The sequence below is a fragment of the Microcaecilia unicolor genome, chromosome 3, assembly GCF_901765095.1.
Source record: "Microcaecilia unicolor chromosome 3, aMicUni1.1, whole genome shotgun sequence".
In the NCBI taxonomy this organism is placed as follows: domain Eukaryota; kingdom Metazoa; phylum Chordata; class Amphibia; order Gymnophiona; family Siphonopidae; genus Microcaecilia; species Microcaecilia unicolor.
This window is the reverse complement of record NC_044033.1, coordinates 44,025,421-44,043,116: the sequence shown is the minus strand read 5'-3', so window position 1 is coordinate 44,043,116 and position 17,696 is coordinate 44,025,421. Positions and strand designations below refer to the sequence as shown.

At 42.3% G+C, this 17,696-nt stretch overlaps 1 protein-coding gene across 2 annotated transcripts in view; it reads right to left on the bottom strand.

Moving 5' to 3' along the window:
- Positions 1-17,696, bottom strand: part of SPTBN1 (spectrin beta, non-erythrocytic 1) — a 547,674-nt gene that overhangs the window by 43,317 nt on the left and 486,661 nt on the right. For both annotated transcript variants that reach the window (XM_030195847.1, XM_030195848.1), the window contains one exon: positions 1,065-1,203. In XM_030195847.1, the coding sequence (XP_030051707.1) occupies positions 1,065-1,203 (139 nt within the window). The remainder of the gene's footprint in view (positions 1-1,064; positions 1,204-17,696) is intronic.

The window sequence follows — 17,696 nt, the reverse complement described above, 5'->3', positions numbered from 1 at the left end:
TTGGAGGAATTCCTTGCATTCTGGTGCATTAGTGGAGTTTGTGTCTTCTAGGTGTAAGTTTATGTCCCCTATTATAATCAGATTGGAGTTAGATACACAGGTATTTGATGTGAAATCCATTAAGTGTGATTGGCATTCATGCCAGTTACCTGGTGGTCTGTAGAACACGACACAGTATTGGTTTGGTAGTTAGTTATACAGAAGACTATATAAGAACAATCTGTTGATTAACTAGTGTGGACTGAGGTATTTGTGAGATAAGGAGAGTGAGAAATACCATTGTTATTTTTTGGTGTTTCAAGGACTTCTACATGTTGTGTATATATACGCAGAATTATTCAATACACATTTTACATGTGTATTATTTTTAATACTTATTTTTATTTGTTAACCACCGATGCAGGACAGCCTGAAAACCCAACTAGCTGGGGAAGTGCTGAGTACTGGGTTGAAAACAACTGCCTCAGTCATATTCTGATACTGCTAGCAGTGACAGCTGTATTCTAACAAGTAGTACCCATTTTTATGCTGTACAGGAGACCTCCTAGCACTGCAAATGGTAGAACAGGGGTTCTCAACCCAGATGTTGGGACACACCTAGCTTTCAGGATATCCACATTGAATACACTTGACATAAATTCAAATCTCTCATGCATATTCAATATGGATAACCTGAAAACCTAACTGGTTGGGTGGGTCTCAAGGACTGGGTTGAGAACTGTCACTCTAGAACTTCAGAAGCACCAGAAGAGGATGCAACGCTATCAGACTAGTTCAAGACAGGAGCTAGGCATGGGTCAAACCTCCGCGTCAATCTTGATGAGCAAGAACCCCTGAACCCAGGACAGTCTTTGCAACTGAAACTACTTCTGGTGGGACATGTTTTCCTTCCAAATTAAAAATTTACTGCTAATATATTGTGTTTGAGCTGTATCAGACAGGCAGTTAATAAAATAGGAAAATAAATATAGGCAATAAAACAGATCTGAAAACTACTTCTGGCAGTCTCCTCCAAATTACCAGTGAACAAAACCCTTGCAAATGTCCCATGGCAATTACAGTACCTCATCTGATGCATAGTGTTTCCTGGCCAGCAGAGATTTCCCCAGCTCAATGCATGTTGTAAAACTGTCATTGCGAGCATCAATTTCAGCTTTAATACCTTGATGATTGTTCATTAGCAATTCCACTGATGAAACATCCCTAAAATGACAAATATGAGTGCAACCAAAAATTAAGTCTATGTACCTTATACAGCACCTGTTCTGCCGCCTTCAGTGAATGGAAAAAAAAACAAATGTACAGTGGATAAAAAGAGTAAGTAAATTAAATGCAGAAAATCAAACCCTGGCAAATAACTACTCATTTTTGAAAACATGAGTGCCACATGGGGTCAAAGCAAAGGCCCATCAAACCCAGCATCCGTTCCAAAGATTGCCAATCTAGGTTAAAAGCATCCACCAAGATTCCAAAAAAAGCAATCCCTTCCTTGTTATCTACACCTGGAAATAGGCAGCGATTTTCCCAAGTGTACCAGGCTAATAATGGTTTATTGATGCACCCTTTTGAAACCCAGTTTTGTTAACTGCTTCACTGTATCTTCCAGTAAAATTTCACAGCTTAGTTGTGCACTTAATTTTTTTTTCGGGGGGGGGGGGGGGGACACACACACACACACACACACCACATCCTCTAATATGTTTTAAAAGTACCACCTATTAGCTCCAAGCAATCCTCCCAGAAGTATTTGAAAGGGTAAACAATCGTTTCCTACCTACCCACTCCACACCATTAATGCTTACATCCATTTTCTCCAAATTGAAGAGCTCCAACTTTCTTATCCTTTCTCTGCAGGGGAGCTATTCCATCCCTTTTATTATTTTCATCACTCTTCACAGAACCTTTCCTAGTTCCATTATGTCTTTTTTTGAAATAAAGTATAGAATGCATGGTGCAGTTGTATCATGGATTGACACAATAGGATAGCAGTTAGCCACCTGTAGAAGATGTTCTCTGAGGATAGCAGGCCACATATTACATTTGGGTGGCATCATCCTATGAAGCCTGGCACACTACCCAGTGTTCTATTTCTAGAAGCTTTTGGCAGCCTTGACAGCTCATGTGTGAGTACCTTTCCACCTGCCTCAATTGCAAAGGACAAGGCAGTTGAATACAAAAGCTTAGAGAATACAACTCCTAAGGGAGGGGGGAGGGTACATGGTAATATGTGTCCTGCTGTCCTCGGAAAACACCTTCTACAGATGAGTAACTTCACTTTCTCTGAGAACAAGCAGGACAATTACCACATATGGGAATCCCTAGCTACCACACTCAATGAAAACAAGAATGAGCAGACTATAGGAACAAAGAGACAGAGGGTAGTGGTAAATGGAGCTTGCTCTGAAGATAGGGATGTTTTCAGTGATATCGCGGAAGGGCTGTCTGGTAAGGTTTGTCTCTTTGTGGATGATACTAAACTCTGCAACAGGTTGGATACCCCGGAGGGTGTGGATGACATGAGGAAAGACCTAGTGAAGCTTGAGGAATGATCCAATATTAGGCAATTAAGATTTAATGCTAAAAAATGAAGGGTCATGGACTTGGGTCACAAGAATCCGAGGGAAAAGTAGAATATAGGGGGTGAAGTGCTTCTGTGTACAAAGGAAGAACAGGACTTGGGGGTGATTATGTCTGATGACTTTAAAGTTTCCAAACGGGTAAAAAAAAGCGACAGTCATAGTGAAAAGGATGCTTGGGTGCATAAGGAGAGGGATGACCATCAGGAACAAAGAGGCGATAGTGTCCTTGTATAGATCTCTGGTGAGCCCCCATTTAGAGTACTGTGTACAATTCTGGAGACCACACCTACGGAAAGCTATAAACAGGATGGAGTCTGTCCAGAGGGCAGCTTGGACATAAAACATATAGGGACAGGCTTATGAACCTCAACAAGTATACACTGGAAGAGAAGAGATATGATAGAGATGTTTAAATATTTCTGGGGCATTAATGTACAGAAAGTGAACCATTCAGATAAAATGACAAAAATTATTAGAAAACATTTCCTTTTATTGCAAATCCATCCATGCTTTCAGAATTTAAGAGTTATTTTTGCCTTTCAACGCAACAATAACTTTAATGATGTTTTATGTCCTGCTGATGTGTGGAATCGAGACAGTGGGAGAAGATTGAGAGATGGGAAACATAGAGCTTGCAGTCTCTGTTCGGTATGCCCGAGAGGGTCTATCCTTTATATTGTACAACGGATTGTGCTATGAATAATGTTATTTACATCATAGTATGCCCTTGTCAATTACTGTAAGTTGGACAAACGTCTCGGTGTTTGAGAACGAGACTAATAGAACATAGACACTGCATCCAAGCGGGGAAGACTTATGAGCCTATGGTGTCTCACTGTTTAAAGAAACAACACCAGTTTTCAGAATTAAAATGTATTGTGATGGAACAAATGAAGGTAACAGAATGAAGGGGAGACAGATGAATTTTGCGACAAAGAGAGCAGCGGTGGATATTTGAATTACAAACTGTCATTTCTAAAGGCTTAAATGTAGCTATTGAATGGAGAGCGTTTCTGTAAATGTATGGGATTGGAAGGCACGTTTATGACGTCAGACACAGAGTATTTGAGCTTTTTGGGAGAAAGGGAAGCCGTCCGCCATTTTGCGCCAGAGAGAGTTGGAGACGGTGTGATGTATCATGAGCTTGGAGAGGTTCGATATGAAGAGAAATTCCCCTGAAGCAGCTATGTTTTAGCGAAACAGGGCTTCCCTGTTGGGACTTAAGGAATTCAAGATTATGTTGGGTACAAGGCTGGACTTTAAGTGAACTATGAAGATATCGTCAGTTAAGATAAGTACTCATTCCAAGTGATGTTTTTTTTGAAAGTTTAGTCTCCATTATCAGTGTTTGTTGAGGCACCATGGCAGCGTTTTTGTGAACTTGATATAGTGGAGCTTTTTTTTGTGAAGACATATGATTGAAGTGGTTCCCTCATTAAACAAAAGGTGTGCCCTTTAAAAACGAGGAAGTTCCGATTTTTCTGAAGTCTTTTTTTCTCCACTTTTTTCATTATTACCTACCATAGTTGCCCCCAAACACATTGTATGCAAGGTAGAATTTTGAAAGACTTTTGATATTGTATTCTACTTATGCCGGATATTTTCAGTGATTTCAATTACCCCAATATTGACTAGATAAATGATACTTGGACAAGTTCTCAATACTGAACGATTCACAATCAGGATTCCGCTCCCACCATAGCACTGAAACTGTCCTAGTCACTCTCCTGGCCAAATTCAAGCAGGAAATAGCCATAGGTAAAAGCATACTTCTCCTCCAATTTGATACGTCGAGCGCATTCGACAGGGTAAACCACAACATACTACTGAGACTTCTTGGCCACTTTGGGATTGATGGAAACGTACTTAATTGGATCAAGGGCTTTCTAACCACCAGAACATACCAAGTAAAATCAAACATATCACCTTGGAAAGCAGTCTGCGGAGTACCTCAAGGATCACCATTATCACCAATACTCTTCAACATGATGATGAACCCATTGGCAAAGTCCTTGTCCAATCGAGGTCTCAACCCATTCATCTATGCAGATGATGTTACAATCTACATTCCCTTCAGACAGGACTTGACAGAAATAACCAATAAAATTAATGATGGCCTCAACATTATGGACTCCTGGGCAAACTCATTCCAATTGAAACTGAACACTGAAAAAACACACTGCCTCATCCTCTCATCACAACATAACAAGTACAAACCTGCAACCATAAGCACCTCAGGACACACACTCCCTACTTCAGATAGCTTAAAAATACTCAGCGTCACACTCGATCGCAACCTTACATTCGAGAACCAAATAAATACCGTAATAAAGAAAATGTTCTATGCAATGTGGAAACTCAAACGAATAAAACCTTTCTTCCTGAGGGAAACCTTTCGAAACCTAATACAATCAATGGTCTTAAGCCATGTAGATTACTGTAACAGAATCTATTAGATTGTAAGCTCTTTGAGCAGGGACTGTCTTTCTTCTATGTTTGTGCAGCGCTGCGTATGCCTTGTAGCACTATAGAAATGCTAAATAGTAGTAAATAGTAGTAGTATGCGGGATGTAAAGTACAACTCACAAAAAAACTCCAAACCGCCCAATACACAGCAGCCAGATTGATATATGGTAAAACATGCTTCAAAAGTGATAAACCCCTATGAGAAAAGTTGCACTGGCCCCCAATCAAAGAACGGATCATCTTCAAAATCTGCACTTTGGTCCACAAAATTATCTACGGCGTAGTCCCAGGATACATGACAGACCCTAATAGATCTACCAACCAGAAACAGATTCAGATCACGATCATACCTAAACCCACATTATCCAAACTGTAAAGGACTAAGATACAAAACAACTTACGCATCCAGCTTCTCCTACATAAGCATACAACTATGGAACGGACTCCGAAATGCTGTGAGAACAATCCATGACCACTTAAACTTCAGGAAATCACTCAAAACTCACCTCTTCAAAAAGGCATATCCCACCGATCCAACATAAATCCCTGCACCCAGCAACACAGCATAACTAATGATCGTACTGGACAATTTATAATCTTCACTTCCCTCGACCCCATGAGCCTGATCCATACCTACACCTCATCTGACCACAATATAACTTTGTATCTGCTATCTACCGAATTGGCAAACTTCTCTACGGTACTATGTAAGCCACATTGAGCCTGCAAATAGGTGGGAAAATGTGGGGTACAAATGTAACAAATAAATAAATGAATACACCAGGAAGCGGGGAGGTAAAATTCTTAGACCTAATAAATGACTGCTTTCTTGGAGCAACTGGTCTAAGAACCAACAACAAGGGGAGCTATTTTACATCTAGCCCGTAGTACAATACAGGGCATGGTATGAGAGGTAACAGTGTTGGATCCACAGGAAAACTGATCTTAATATGATCAAGTTCGAGTGGTATCTGCAGTGAACTCACTAAAGAAATCTACTGTAGCAGCATTCAATTTTCAAAAGGGTGACTATGACAAAATGAGGAAAATGGCGCTGTTTAAAAATACCATTGTGGAAGCCCAGACCAGATGCATTCCATGTATTAACAAAAGTAGAAAGAGCAGGAAAAGACAGCCAGCATGCTTAAAAGGTGAAGTGCAAGAGGCTATTAAAGTCAAAAGAGCATCCTTCTAAGAATGGAAAAAGGATCTGAATGAAGAAAATAAGAAGCAATACAAGTAGCGTCAAGCTAGATGCAAAGCACTGAAAGAAGGCTAAAAGACAATATGAAGAAAAACCTCTTAGTAACACCTTTTTCAGGTGCACCAGAAGCATAAAGCCTGTGAGGGAATCTGTGGGACCATTAGATCATGAAGAAGCAAAGGGGCACTCAGGGAGGATGAGGCCATAACAGAGAGAGTTAATGAATTCTTTGCTTCGGTTTTTATGAAAGAAGATGAAACAGATCTACCTGTACCGGAAATGGTTTTCAAGGATGAAAATGCAGAGGAACTGAAAGAAATTTCGGTGAACTGTAGGGGTATTTACCTGAGATCTCACCTGAGCTGGTCTTGATTCATACAAGCCTGACATCCTGTTACAACAAGATGGATTCTACAACCTCTGACCTGAGCACATCTGTGTCAGCAAGATCCAGCTTTTGGAAAATCGCTGGCAGGCATGCAACAGCCAAGGACATTCTGTGTTACAACCACTCTGTTATTTATTTATTTATTGCATTTTTATCCCACATTTTCCCACCTATTTGCAGGCTCAATGTGGCTTACAGAAACCTGTTATGGCATCGCCATTCCAGGAGACAGATACAATTGGTGTTACAACAAGATCATGGATGAGGAGAAAAAGAGCTGAACAAAGTTATCGAATGATGACTATCAGAATAGGATGAGGTCATGAAGTGGTTAAGTGTTATAATAAGCTATGGATACCCATTGTAGGCCTTGTTGAAGAGGTAGGTTTTCAGTGATTTACGAAAGTTAGTTATTTCGTTAATCATCTTCAAGTCAGTTGGTAGTGCATTCCATAGTTGAGTGCTCATGTAGGAGAAGCTAGTCGCATGTGATATCTTGTATTTTAATCCTTTGCAATTGGGGAAGTGCAGATTAAGGAGTTTGCAGGCTGATCGTTTTGCATTTCTGGGAGGTAGGTCCACGAGGTTTAGCATGTAGCTCGGGACGTCTCCGTGGATGATTTTGTGAACAATCGTGCAGATCTTGAACACGACACGTTCTTTGTGGTAGCCAGTGAAGTCTTTCTCTTAGGGGTTTCGCGCTTTCATATTTTGTTTTGTCAAATATGATTCTGGCTGCGGTATTCTGGGCTGTTTGAAGTTTCTTAATAGTCTGTTCTTTGCAGCCCACGTATAGTGCGTTGCAGTAATCCAAGTGACTTAGCACCATTGACTGTACCAGGTTACGGAAAATGGCTCTTGGAAAGAAAGGTTTTACTCGTTTGAGTTTCCACATGGAGTGGAACATCTTTTTCGTTGTATTCTTCACGTGGGTATCGAGTGTGAGATTTCGATCAATGGTAACTCCCAGAATTTTCAGATTATTCGAGACTGGAAGAGAAAAGTTTGGTGTAGATATGGTGGTGAAGTTGCTTGTGTTATGTTGTGAGGTGAGTATAAGGCATTGTGTTTTTTCTGCATTGAGTTTTAACTGGAATGCATCAGCCCACTCCCCTTTCAGCTTCTCAGGGTGATAACAGAGACCCGTGGTTCCAGTAAGCCTGGTTGGAGACAGATATGCAGACCCAAAAGTATCAACTTCAGGGTCACGAACGAAGGACTCTTCATGCTCATGGAGTTAGCTAGACAGGATTATGATTGGTCCCGGAGGATCATCTGACGGAGAGGGACTAAGAAAGCGGGAACTAAAGATAGTTAGTTGTTCGGAGACCTTCAGACAGTGGGGACTGACAAGAAGGACCTAAGAAGACAAGCAAGGTTAGAAGCCTCGGAGGGAGCAAGAGACTGTGTTGTGAACTACATATCTGGTGAAAATACAGATTGGCTCAACTACATCAGCTCTGAAATACGGCACTGAATGACTGTAACACCTGCTTTCAGAAGATAGACCCTGAACTGAAACCGACACAGACTCGCTATGGCTATAGCTAGAGTCTAAGAAGAAATCAGCACCTACCTCATCGAGTGACTGCTTCAAAGACAGCGTGGTGAGATAACAGTGATTTACTTTCTATAGTCTGGGATTAGTGAGTGGCGTTCATCTAAGATAAAGATTGGTTAGGTCATCACTCGTGGTCAGGGAATACGCTGCTAATCTTGTATTTTACATAAGAAGTGTGGGATAAGTTTTCATGATAACAAACAAATCAGGATTATGTAATTACTTAGTATTCCAGTAAAAATCAGTTGCATAGTCTTTATATTGGCAGTAATCTAATTTTATTAGCAAGTTATATATTGTATTTTGCTAAGCCTTGCTGTTCTATTTATACATATTCTCTATATTTTATAATAAATATATATATATATATATATATATTTATTTATATACATACATACTATCTGTGGCTTTGGTTGCGTTCTCTCTAACTCAGCTAATTTTGGTTAGGTGCTAAAGTAAGGTCCTGTTTCCCCTAGCATGAGTCCAGAATATTTGCTTAGTCAGAGTTCTGTAATCCAGGGCTTTGGCATAAATAATTCTGTTAGGAGTTGTTTTCCTATAAGACTTATTTATACTACCTACAGAACCTGAAGAAGTACTAAGCCAAACTGGCAAGCTGATGTGATAAATCACCTGGACCGGATGGCATACATCCCAGGGTATTGAAAGAACTCAAACATGAAACTGCTGATCTGTTGTTAGTCATCTGTAACCGGTCAGTAGTACCTGAAGATTGGAGGGTGGCAAATATAACGCTGATTTTTAAAAAGGGTTCCAGAGGTGATCCGGGAAATTACAGACCAGAAAGCCTGACTTCAATGCCAGGGAAAATAGTGGAAACTATTATAAAGAACAAAATTAAGGAACACATAGACAAACATGGTTTAACATAGTAACATAGTAGATGACGGCAGAAAAAAGACCTGCACGGTCCATCCAGTCTGCCCAACAAGACAACTCATGTGTGCTACTTTTGTGTATACCCTACTTTGATTTGTACCTGTGCTCCTCAGGGCACAAACCATATAAGTCTGCCCAGCACTATCCCGCCTCCCAACCACCAGCTCTGGCACAGACCGTATAAGTCTGCCCAGCACTATCCCAGCCTCCCAACCACCAGCCCCTCCTCTCAACCACCGGCTCTGGCACAAACCGTGTAAGTCTGCCCAGCACTATCCCCACATCCCAACCACCAGCCCCGCCTCCCACCACCGGCTCTGGCACAGACCGTATAAATCTGCCCAGCACTATCCCTGCCTCCCAACCACCAGCCCCGCCTCCCACCACCGGCTCTGGCACAGACCGTATAAGTCTGCCCAGCACTATCCCCGCCTCCCAACCACCAGCTCTGGCACAGACTGTATAAGTCTGCCCAGCACTATCCCCGCCTTCCAACCACCAGCCCCGCCTTCCACCACCGGCTCTGGCACAGACCGTATAAGTCTGCCCAGCACTATCCCCGCCTCCCAACCACCAGCCCCACCTCCCACCACCGGCTCTGCTATCCAATCTCCATAACCCATGAAAAAGGTCATCAGTTGCACCTGATTACTTTGGGGACAGTGTCCTGTCTGTTTAAAAAATATTAAGCTAACAGATATTATCTGGGAGAGTTCCTTATGGTCAGATCACTATGATTGCTCTTTTAATATTCAGTGGCAGGAATTTAAAGGATTTTTAGAACCTCATATGGCAAGTTATATCCCATATAATAAAAAGCACCTCCCACGTTCTGAAGCTGACTCCGTGGCACTTAAACCTTGAGGCATTCGTGCTCTCCATCTCACGTACTTCCTGGTACGTCACCAGCGACACTGACCAACCACATGAAAGCAGCACGAGGCACACCAACGGACTGAAAAAACAGCCCAAACAGCGTGCCCGAACGTCAACGACACATAACCACTGTGAACACTGCCGGTAAAGCCGGTAAACCCACCTCACAGACACAATCGACAACACCCCCCCCCCCCCCCGTGCTCTGTCACTCGCCCCTCCCGAGATGCCACTGGACCCCGTCCCCTGGCCGCAGCCTCTCTCATCCACTCTCCTCTCCAATGCACACTGCCACAGACCTCCGACTTCGGACCCCCGCCTTCTCCTCTCCGACTTCGGACCTCCCCCACTGACTCCCTCGCGAATCATCGTTCAATCCCCCCTTACTCTCCCCCCTCCTGTCACGACCCGCCTCTGGACGTAGAGGACCCCACCCTCTCCCCCCACGTTCAAGAGTCTTCATCCCTCCGTTACACCCTGCCTCCTTTCCACTTGTAGGCACCATTCCTCCATCGTCGGTGTTACAGCGAATGGCAGCAGCTAAACAAAGCGCCCAGGCTCGGCCCTTCTCTTACAGATGATGCATAATACTGTGGCCCGCTTCCTATGTGGCGCATGACGATCAGACCAGGCATCCCCACTATTATTTCACCTCCATGGGTACATTTTAAAGTTCTCTGTCTCGTTCACAAGGCCTACTGTTCACACTTCCAAAAATACTAGGACTAGGGGGGCATGCAATGAAGCTACAATGTAGCAAATTTAAAATGAATCGGAGAAAAATTTTCTTCACTCAATGTGTAATTAAACTATGGAATTCGTTGCCAGCGAATGTGGCAAAGGTGGCTAGCCCAGCGGAGTTCAAAAAAGGCCTGGATGGCTTCCCAAAGGAAAAGTCCACAGACCACCATCAAATGGACTTGGGGAAAATCCACTATTTCTGGGACAAGCAGCACAAAATGTCCTGTACCCCCCTGGGATCTTGCCAGGTATTCGTGATCTGGATTTGCCACTGTTGGAAACAGGATGCTGGGCTTGATGGATCTTTGGTCTTTCCCAGTATGGCAATACTTATGTACTTATGTACTACCAGGGCTTACCTGTCCTCTCGTAGAATACCCTACACCCCCTGCACATGCACTAAGATCTTTGGATGTCCATCCCATCCCCATGTCTCTCCTACCTTGAATCCACTAGGCATTCTTTCTTGCACCTCAATTATGGAGCAATCTCCCACCCTAAATACTTGCTAGAACAATCTTAGTCCGAATTTAAAGTTTTGGTAAACTTTTTCGAGGCAAACTTCAGCCATATGGTCTAACGCGTCTCAGCTCACATGTTGTTCTCCAATAACCCCGACCTCACTTGTATATTGTTTTTTTAAAATCCTTGTACCCTATATTTAGTATATAGTAAATGACGGCAGATAAAGACCTGTATGGCCCATCCAGTCTGCCCAACAAGATAAACTCATTTTACATGGTATGTGATACTTTATATGTATACCAGAGTTTGATTTGATTTCTCGGGGCAAAGACCATAGAAGTCTGCCCAGTACTGTTCTTGTACTAAGTTCTGAAGCTAACATTGAAGCCCCTTAAAATTTATACTCCAGCCCATCCCAATCTATTCAGTCACAATCAGGGCATAGATGGTAGAAGTCTGCCCAGCCCATTTTGTTTCCAATTACCGGCGTCGCCACCCAAACTCCACTAAGATTCTGTAGATCCATTCCTTCTAAACAGGATTCCTTTGTGTTTATCCCACACATGTTTGAATTCCATTACTGTTTTCATCTCCACCACCTCCTGCGGGACGGCATTCTACATATCCACCGCCCTCTCCATAAAAAAATGCTTCCTGACATTAGTCCTGAGTCTGCTCCCCTTCAACCTCAATTCATGTCCACTAGTTCTACCACCTTCCCGTCTCTGGAAAAGGTTCAATTGCAGATTAATACCTTTCAAATATTTAAACGTCTGTATCATATCATCCTGGTTTTCCTTTCCTCCAAGGTATACATGTTCACATAGGAGCCGACTCTGTGGGTGCTGTGGGTGCTTGAGCACCCCCAATATTGAGAAAATTCCTTATATGTGTCCAGGGAGGGGTTATTTCCACTGGGCTTAGCACCCCCAATAATTTTGAAAAGTTGGCTCCTATGCCAGGTCAGCAAGTATGGTTGTTTGTTTATTTATTTTTACATTCTTGTATCCCACTCATCCAAAAACAGGTTTCAGTTCAAAATGGCTTACAAATTATTTTCTGGTTGGTTGTTACAATTTTGTTCTTACATTTCACATTTTGTGTTGGTACGTGTGTTGATGATTTACAGTTTCTGTTTGCACTTTGGTTTGGTCCTGTAGTGTTGATTTATGATTTGTATTTGGGACGGACATTGGTGACTTAGTTATTTATAGCAGAGTTTTTTAAAGAGGTGTGTTTTCTGTTCTTTCCTGAAGTGTAGATAGTTTGTGATGCTTCTTGTGATCTTTGGTATTGAGCGAGTTTCACCATTTGGAACCCAGATAGTTGAAACTGGCTTTGTAAATAGAATTGTATGTTATATTTTGACAGTTGAGTAGGTGAAGAAGGAGGTAGTTTCTGGCTTCTGGGCTTGCGTTTCTTGGGGGGATAGTTCAACCATGTTTATCATATATTCTGGTAACTGACCAAATAATATTTTATGGATGATAGTGCATGCTTTGAAGATCAGTCTTGCCTTGATAGGTAGCCAGTGTACTGTTTCAAGTGTGTGTGTGTGTGTGTGTCGATTCACCTATAATCCGGAATGATTGCCGGAATAATTGTCTTGAAAGTAGTCTCTGATCCTTTGCAGTTTCCATAATGTTCTGAAGCATTTGGTTGTTGCTGCTATTTGACTATCTAGTGTTAGGTGTTTGTCAAGAGTAATTCCCAGTATTTTTAACTGTGTTCCAATTTAGTATGTTTGCTGGTTGATTCCTTTCCTTATTTATTTTAATTGCGTGTGTAAACCACATTGACCTGCGAATCACACTGTGACTTACACCAGTTCCTTATATCTTGTTTAACTGTACAAAGAACTTGCCTTGAGTTTAGCCACCCCTTTATTTATCCCAGCTGACTCTGCACCACCCATCTTGGTCCACATCTATATATCTGCACTTGGCCCTTCAGCTATATGGTAAGCTGTATTGTAGAAAAGCATTAGTATTGAAGCTCTAATGTGTGCTTAATAGATATTTCATTAGTATTATCCTGACATTGTATTATATCTGTTATTTGAATATCTGATAATGTTTCATTGTTAGTGCTATTATTAGGTTTTAATTTGTTGTTTTCAAATTTACTACTACTAATAATCTCTATAGCGCTACTAGACGTACAGAGCAATGTACATATTATATGCAGGTATTTTGTCTGTCCTAGATGTCTCACAATCTTAGGGCCCCTGTTATACTGCATGCTAAAACCTTTGAGCACCTACAACTAGCTTAGTAAACAGGGACCTAAGTTTTTTTGTACCTTGGACAATGGAGGGTTAAGTGACTTGTCCAAGGTGACAAGGAGCTGCAGTGGGAATTGAACCCAGGTTGCTAGGATCAAAGTCTACTGCATTGACCATTGGGATACTCCTCCTTGGTCATTTTACTATTGTTGTGCTGGTAACAAAATTGTAAGTTTGATGTTAAACTGTACCTGCTGTACACCGCCTTGGGTGGATCTCTTCATAAAGGCAGTTAACAGATTCCAATAAATAAAATAATAATAAATATAAAGCTGGGATAAATTTGCATACATATTCATTGTGGATATCCTAAAAAGCTCTCTGGCTGAGGGAGGGTGATGAAGTGTGAAGGTGATCAGGTGATGATCAGAGAGAGGAAGAGCTGAGGCATAGAAATTGGAGGGTGAGCAGGTAGAGGAGAGGACGAGGTCAAGACAATGGCCATTTTGGTGAGTAGGGGTGGTGGAGCACAGCTGGAGATTGAAGGAGGATGTCAGAGTGAGGAACTGAGACGTGTGAGAGTCGGATGGGTCATCAGCTTGTATGTTACATTCCAGTGGGTTTAATAGGACAGAGTCAGCATGGGTTCAGCCAATGGAAGTCTTGCCTCACCAAGTTGCTTCATTTCTTTGAAGGAATGAATAAACATTGGATAAAGGTAAGCCGGTTAATGTAGTGTAATCTGGATTTTCGAAAGCTTTTGACAAAGTTCCTCATGAGAGACTCCTGAGAAAAGTAAAAAGTCATGGGATAGGAGGCAATGTCCTTCTGTGGATTAGGAATTGGTTATTGGACAGAAAACAGAGGGAAGGGTTAAATGGCCATCTTTTTCAATGGAAGAGGGTGAACAGTGGAGTGCCACAGGGATCTGTACTGGAACCAGTGCTATTTAACATATTTACAAGTGATCTGGAAAATGGAACGAGTGAGGTGATTGACTTCCAGATGACACAATACTATTAAAAGATGTCAAAACACATGCGAACTGTGAAAAATTGCAGGATGACCTTATGAAACTGGAAGACTGGGCATCCAAATGGCAGATGAAATTTAATGTGGACAAATGCAAAGTGATACACATTGGGAAGAATAATCTGAATCATAGTTACCTGATGCTAGGGTCCACTTTAAGAGTCAGTACTGAAGAAAAAAGATCTAGGTGTCATTGTAGACAATACGTTGAAATGTTCTGACTAGTGTGCGGCAGCAAATCAAAAACGCAAACAGAATGCTAGGAATTATTAGGAAAGGGATGCAAAACAAACCAAGAATACTACAATGCCTCTGCATCGCTCCATGGTGCAACCTCACCTTGAGTACTGTGTTCAATTCTGGTTGCCGTATCTCAAAAAAAGATATAGCAGAATTTTAAAAAAAGTTCAAAGCAAAGCGACCAAAATGATAATGGAGATGGAACTCCTACCATACAAGGAAAGGCTAAAGAGGTTAGGGTGCTTCAGCTTGGAAAACAGAAGGCTGAGGGGAGATATGATCGAGGTCTATAGAATCCTGAGTGGTGTAGAACGGGCAAAAGTGAATCGATTTTTCACTCTTTCAACATATACAAAGACCAGGGGACACTCAATGAAATTACATGGAAATTCTTTTTAAATAAATAGAAGAAAATTTCTTTTCACTCAAAGAATAGTTATGCTCTGGAGCTCGCTGCTGGAGGATGTGGTAAGAGCGGTTGGCGTACCTGGGTTTAAAAATGTTTGGAAAAGCTCCTATTGAGATAGACACAGGGGAAGCCACTGCTTGTACTGGCATTGGTAGCATGACATTTTGCTATTAACTGGGTTTCTGCCAGGTGCTTGTGACCTGGATTGGCCACTGTTGGAAGCAGGATTCTGGGCTAGATGGACCACTGGTCTGACCTAGAATGGCTATTTTATGTTATAGGGTTGTTTATTAGTGCAGGCCTTGTGGCAGAGGTGTAATGTGAGGGAGCCAAATGTGCTGCAGGGCAGGGGTGGTTGGGAGGGGAGAGGCAGCAAGTCCAGCAGCCAAGGAAGGTTGCGGGTAAGGCTGGAGAGGCTTAGCCTCCCCAAGCATTTTATTTGGGATGTCTAATGTCTAACAGGCAAGACCATCCAGAAAACATTAAACAAAAACTTTTAGGAACAGTTTTGTTGTGTAGGTGCAGCCTTGAGCAGAACAAAAACAGGCCAAGGATTGTGGAGTTGGATTCTAGACCCCAAATGATTTCTGAAGAACTGTCTGAACGAACCGGCTGTGGCATCAGGAATTCTCCTCTAGGCAGTAGTGAGATGTGAATGTGTGGACTGAAAGCCATGATGCAGCTTTACAAATCTCCTTAATGGAGGCTGATTTTGAGTGAGCTACTGACAGAGACATGGTTCTGACATGGCCTTCCAGAATCAGCCCAGCCTAGGTATTATTGTAGGAAATGCAATCTGCTAGCCAACTGGTCAAACTGTGTTTACCAATGGCTGCCCCCATCCTGTTTGGGTCAAAAGAAACAAAAAGTTTGGTAGACTGTCCTGATGGCCGCTTGCAATCAAAGGTGGTCAGTGCACTTTCTCCAGGATGGGCATGAGGCTTTGGAAAGAATGTTGGCAGGACAACTGACTAAGATGGAATTCCAACAATACCTTAGGAAGAAACTTAGAATGTGTACGGAGGGTGGATTAGCTACTAGGCCCTGAAGCTCAAGTATCATGCGTGCAGAAGTGACCGTCACCAAAAACAAAACCTTCTAGAACAGATACTTCGCGGACCAAGTGTCAAGTAGCTCAAAAGAGTCTTCATCAGCTAGGTACGGATTATGTTGAGGTCTCATGATATCTCTGGAGGTTTAATAAGGGACTTCATCAAAACAAGCCTCTCATGAATTGAACCAAAGGCTGCACAGAGATAAACTTACCTTTCGCATGGGGGTGAACCCTCACAGAGTTGGTTTTCAGTTCAGACTCGGATAGGTGTAGAAGGAATGGAGTGGTTGAAATGGAGGTTTTATGAGAGTTGTCAGGATGACATTAAGATCCCACGCCACCGGAGGCAGCTTGATAGGAGGTTTAGTGTGAAACAAGCCTTTCGTGAATCAAACTACTAAAGGATGAACAGAAATTGGCTTATTGTGAATTTACGAGTGGAAAGAGCTAATAGTGCTCAAGTGTACTCGAACCAAATTTAATCATCAGGCCAGAAACAGAAAGATGGAGGAGGTACACCAGAAGAGAAGGAAGAAAGCATATGGCACGCTCGAGTGGTCTGGCTGCACACCTGAGGGAAAAACTTTTCCATTTGTGTTGAAGTTTTTCTAGAGGCAAGGAGAAGCCTGGACACCTCTTCTGGGAGATTTAACGAAGTCAGGTCTATGCTGTCAAGAACCAAGCCGTTAAAAGCCAGAGACTGGAGGTTTGTATGAAGGAGGGATTCCTCATTCTTGTTATCAGAGTTGGAAAAAGAATCTAACCTTCACGGTTCTTTGGACAACAACTGTAGAAGAGGGAGCCTAATTTGACGTGGCCAGTAGGAAGCAATGAGGATCATGGTTCTTTGGTTTTGATGCAGCTTGAGAAGAGTTTTTCCAATGAGAGGCAGGGGAGGAAAGGCATATAGAAGATCTTCTTTCCAATGGAGAAGAAAAGCATTCAGAGTTATGCATTTGGGAGCACAGAGCCTGGAGCAGAAGCGGGGAACCTTGTAGTTCTGAGGTGATGCGAAGAGATCTAATCACTGGGGTCTCCACCGCTGGAAATCTGATGAACCACTGGGCATGCTGAGGGACCACTTGTGAGGCTGAAGTAGTCTGCTTAACTTGCCCACCACAACATTCATGCATCGAGAAGTTGCCCAAGTTTTTTTATGGGACGCTAAAAGAATCCACTGGAAGAAGAGAGCAGCACTTTTGTGGAGCTGTGCACTCAGTTCTCCAAGTTACATAGAAATGAGGGGAAATAAAACAGAAGGAGGTTTGTCTTTAGAAACACCAGCCTTTCAACCAAGTCTGATGCTAGCCATCAATGGACGTGAACTCAGAATATCCTTTGCCATTTAGAATACCCATTGACTGTCAGGAAAGGAAATGAAATGCTGGGCAACCAGGGGCAAACCTAGCCAGACTGCAGACTTGTGTGTTTAATATGCATAGTCTGCAATTTTGGCCTTGACGGGCTCTATAAGGAATAGTGTCTCAGAAAATGCATGCACAAGTCTCAAATACAGCAGTCTGATGCTAGTTTCTGCTGCTTATTGCTGTAGTCATG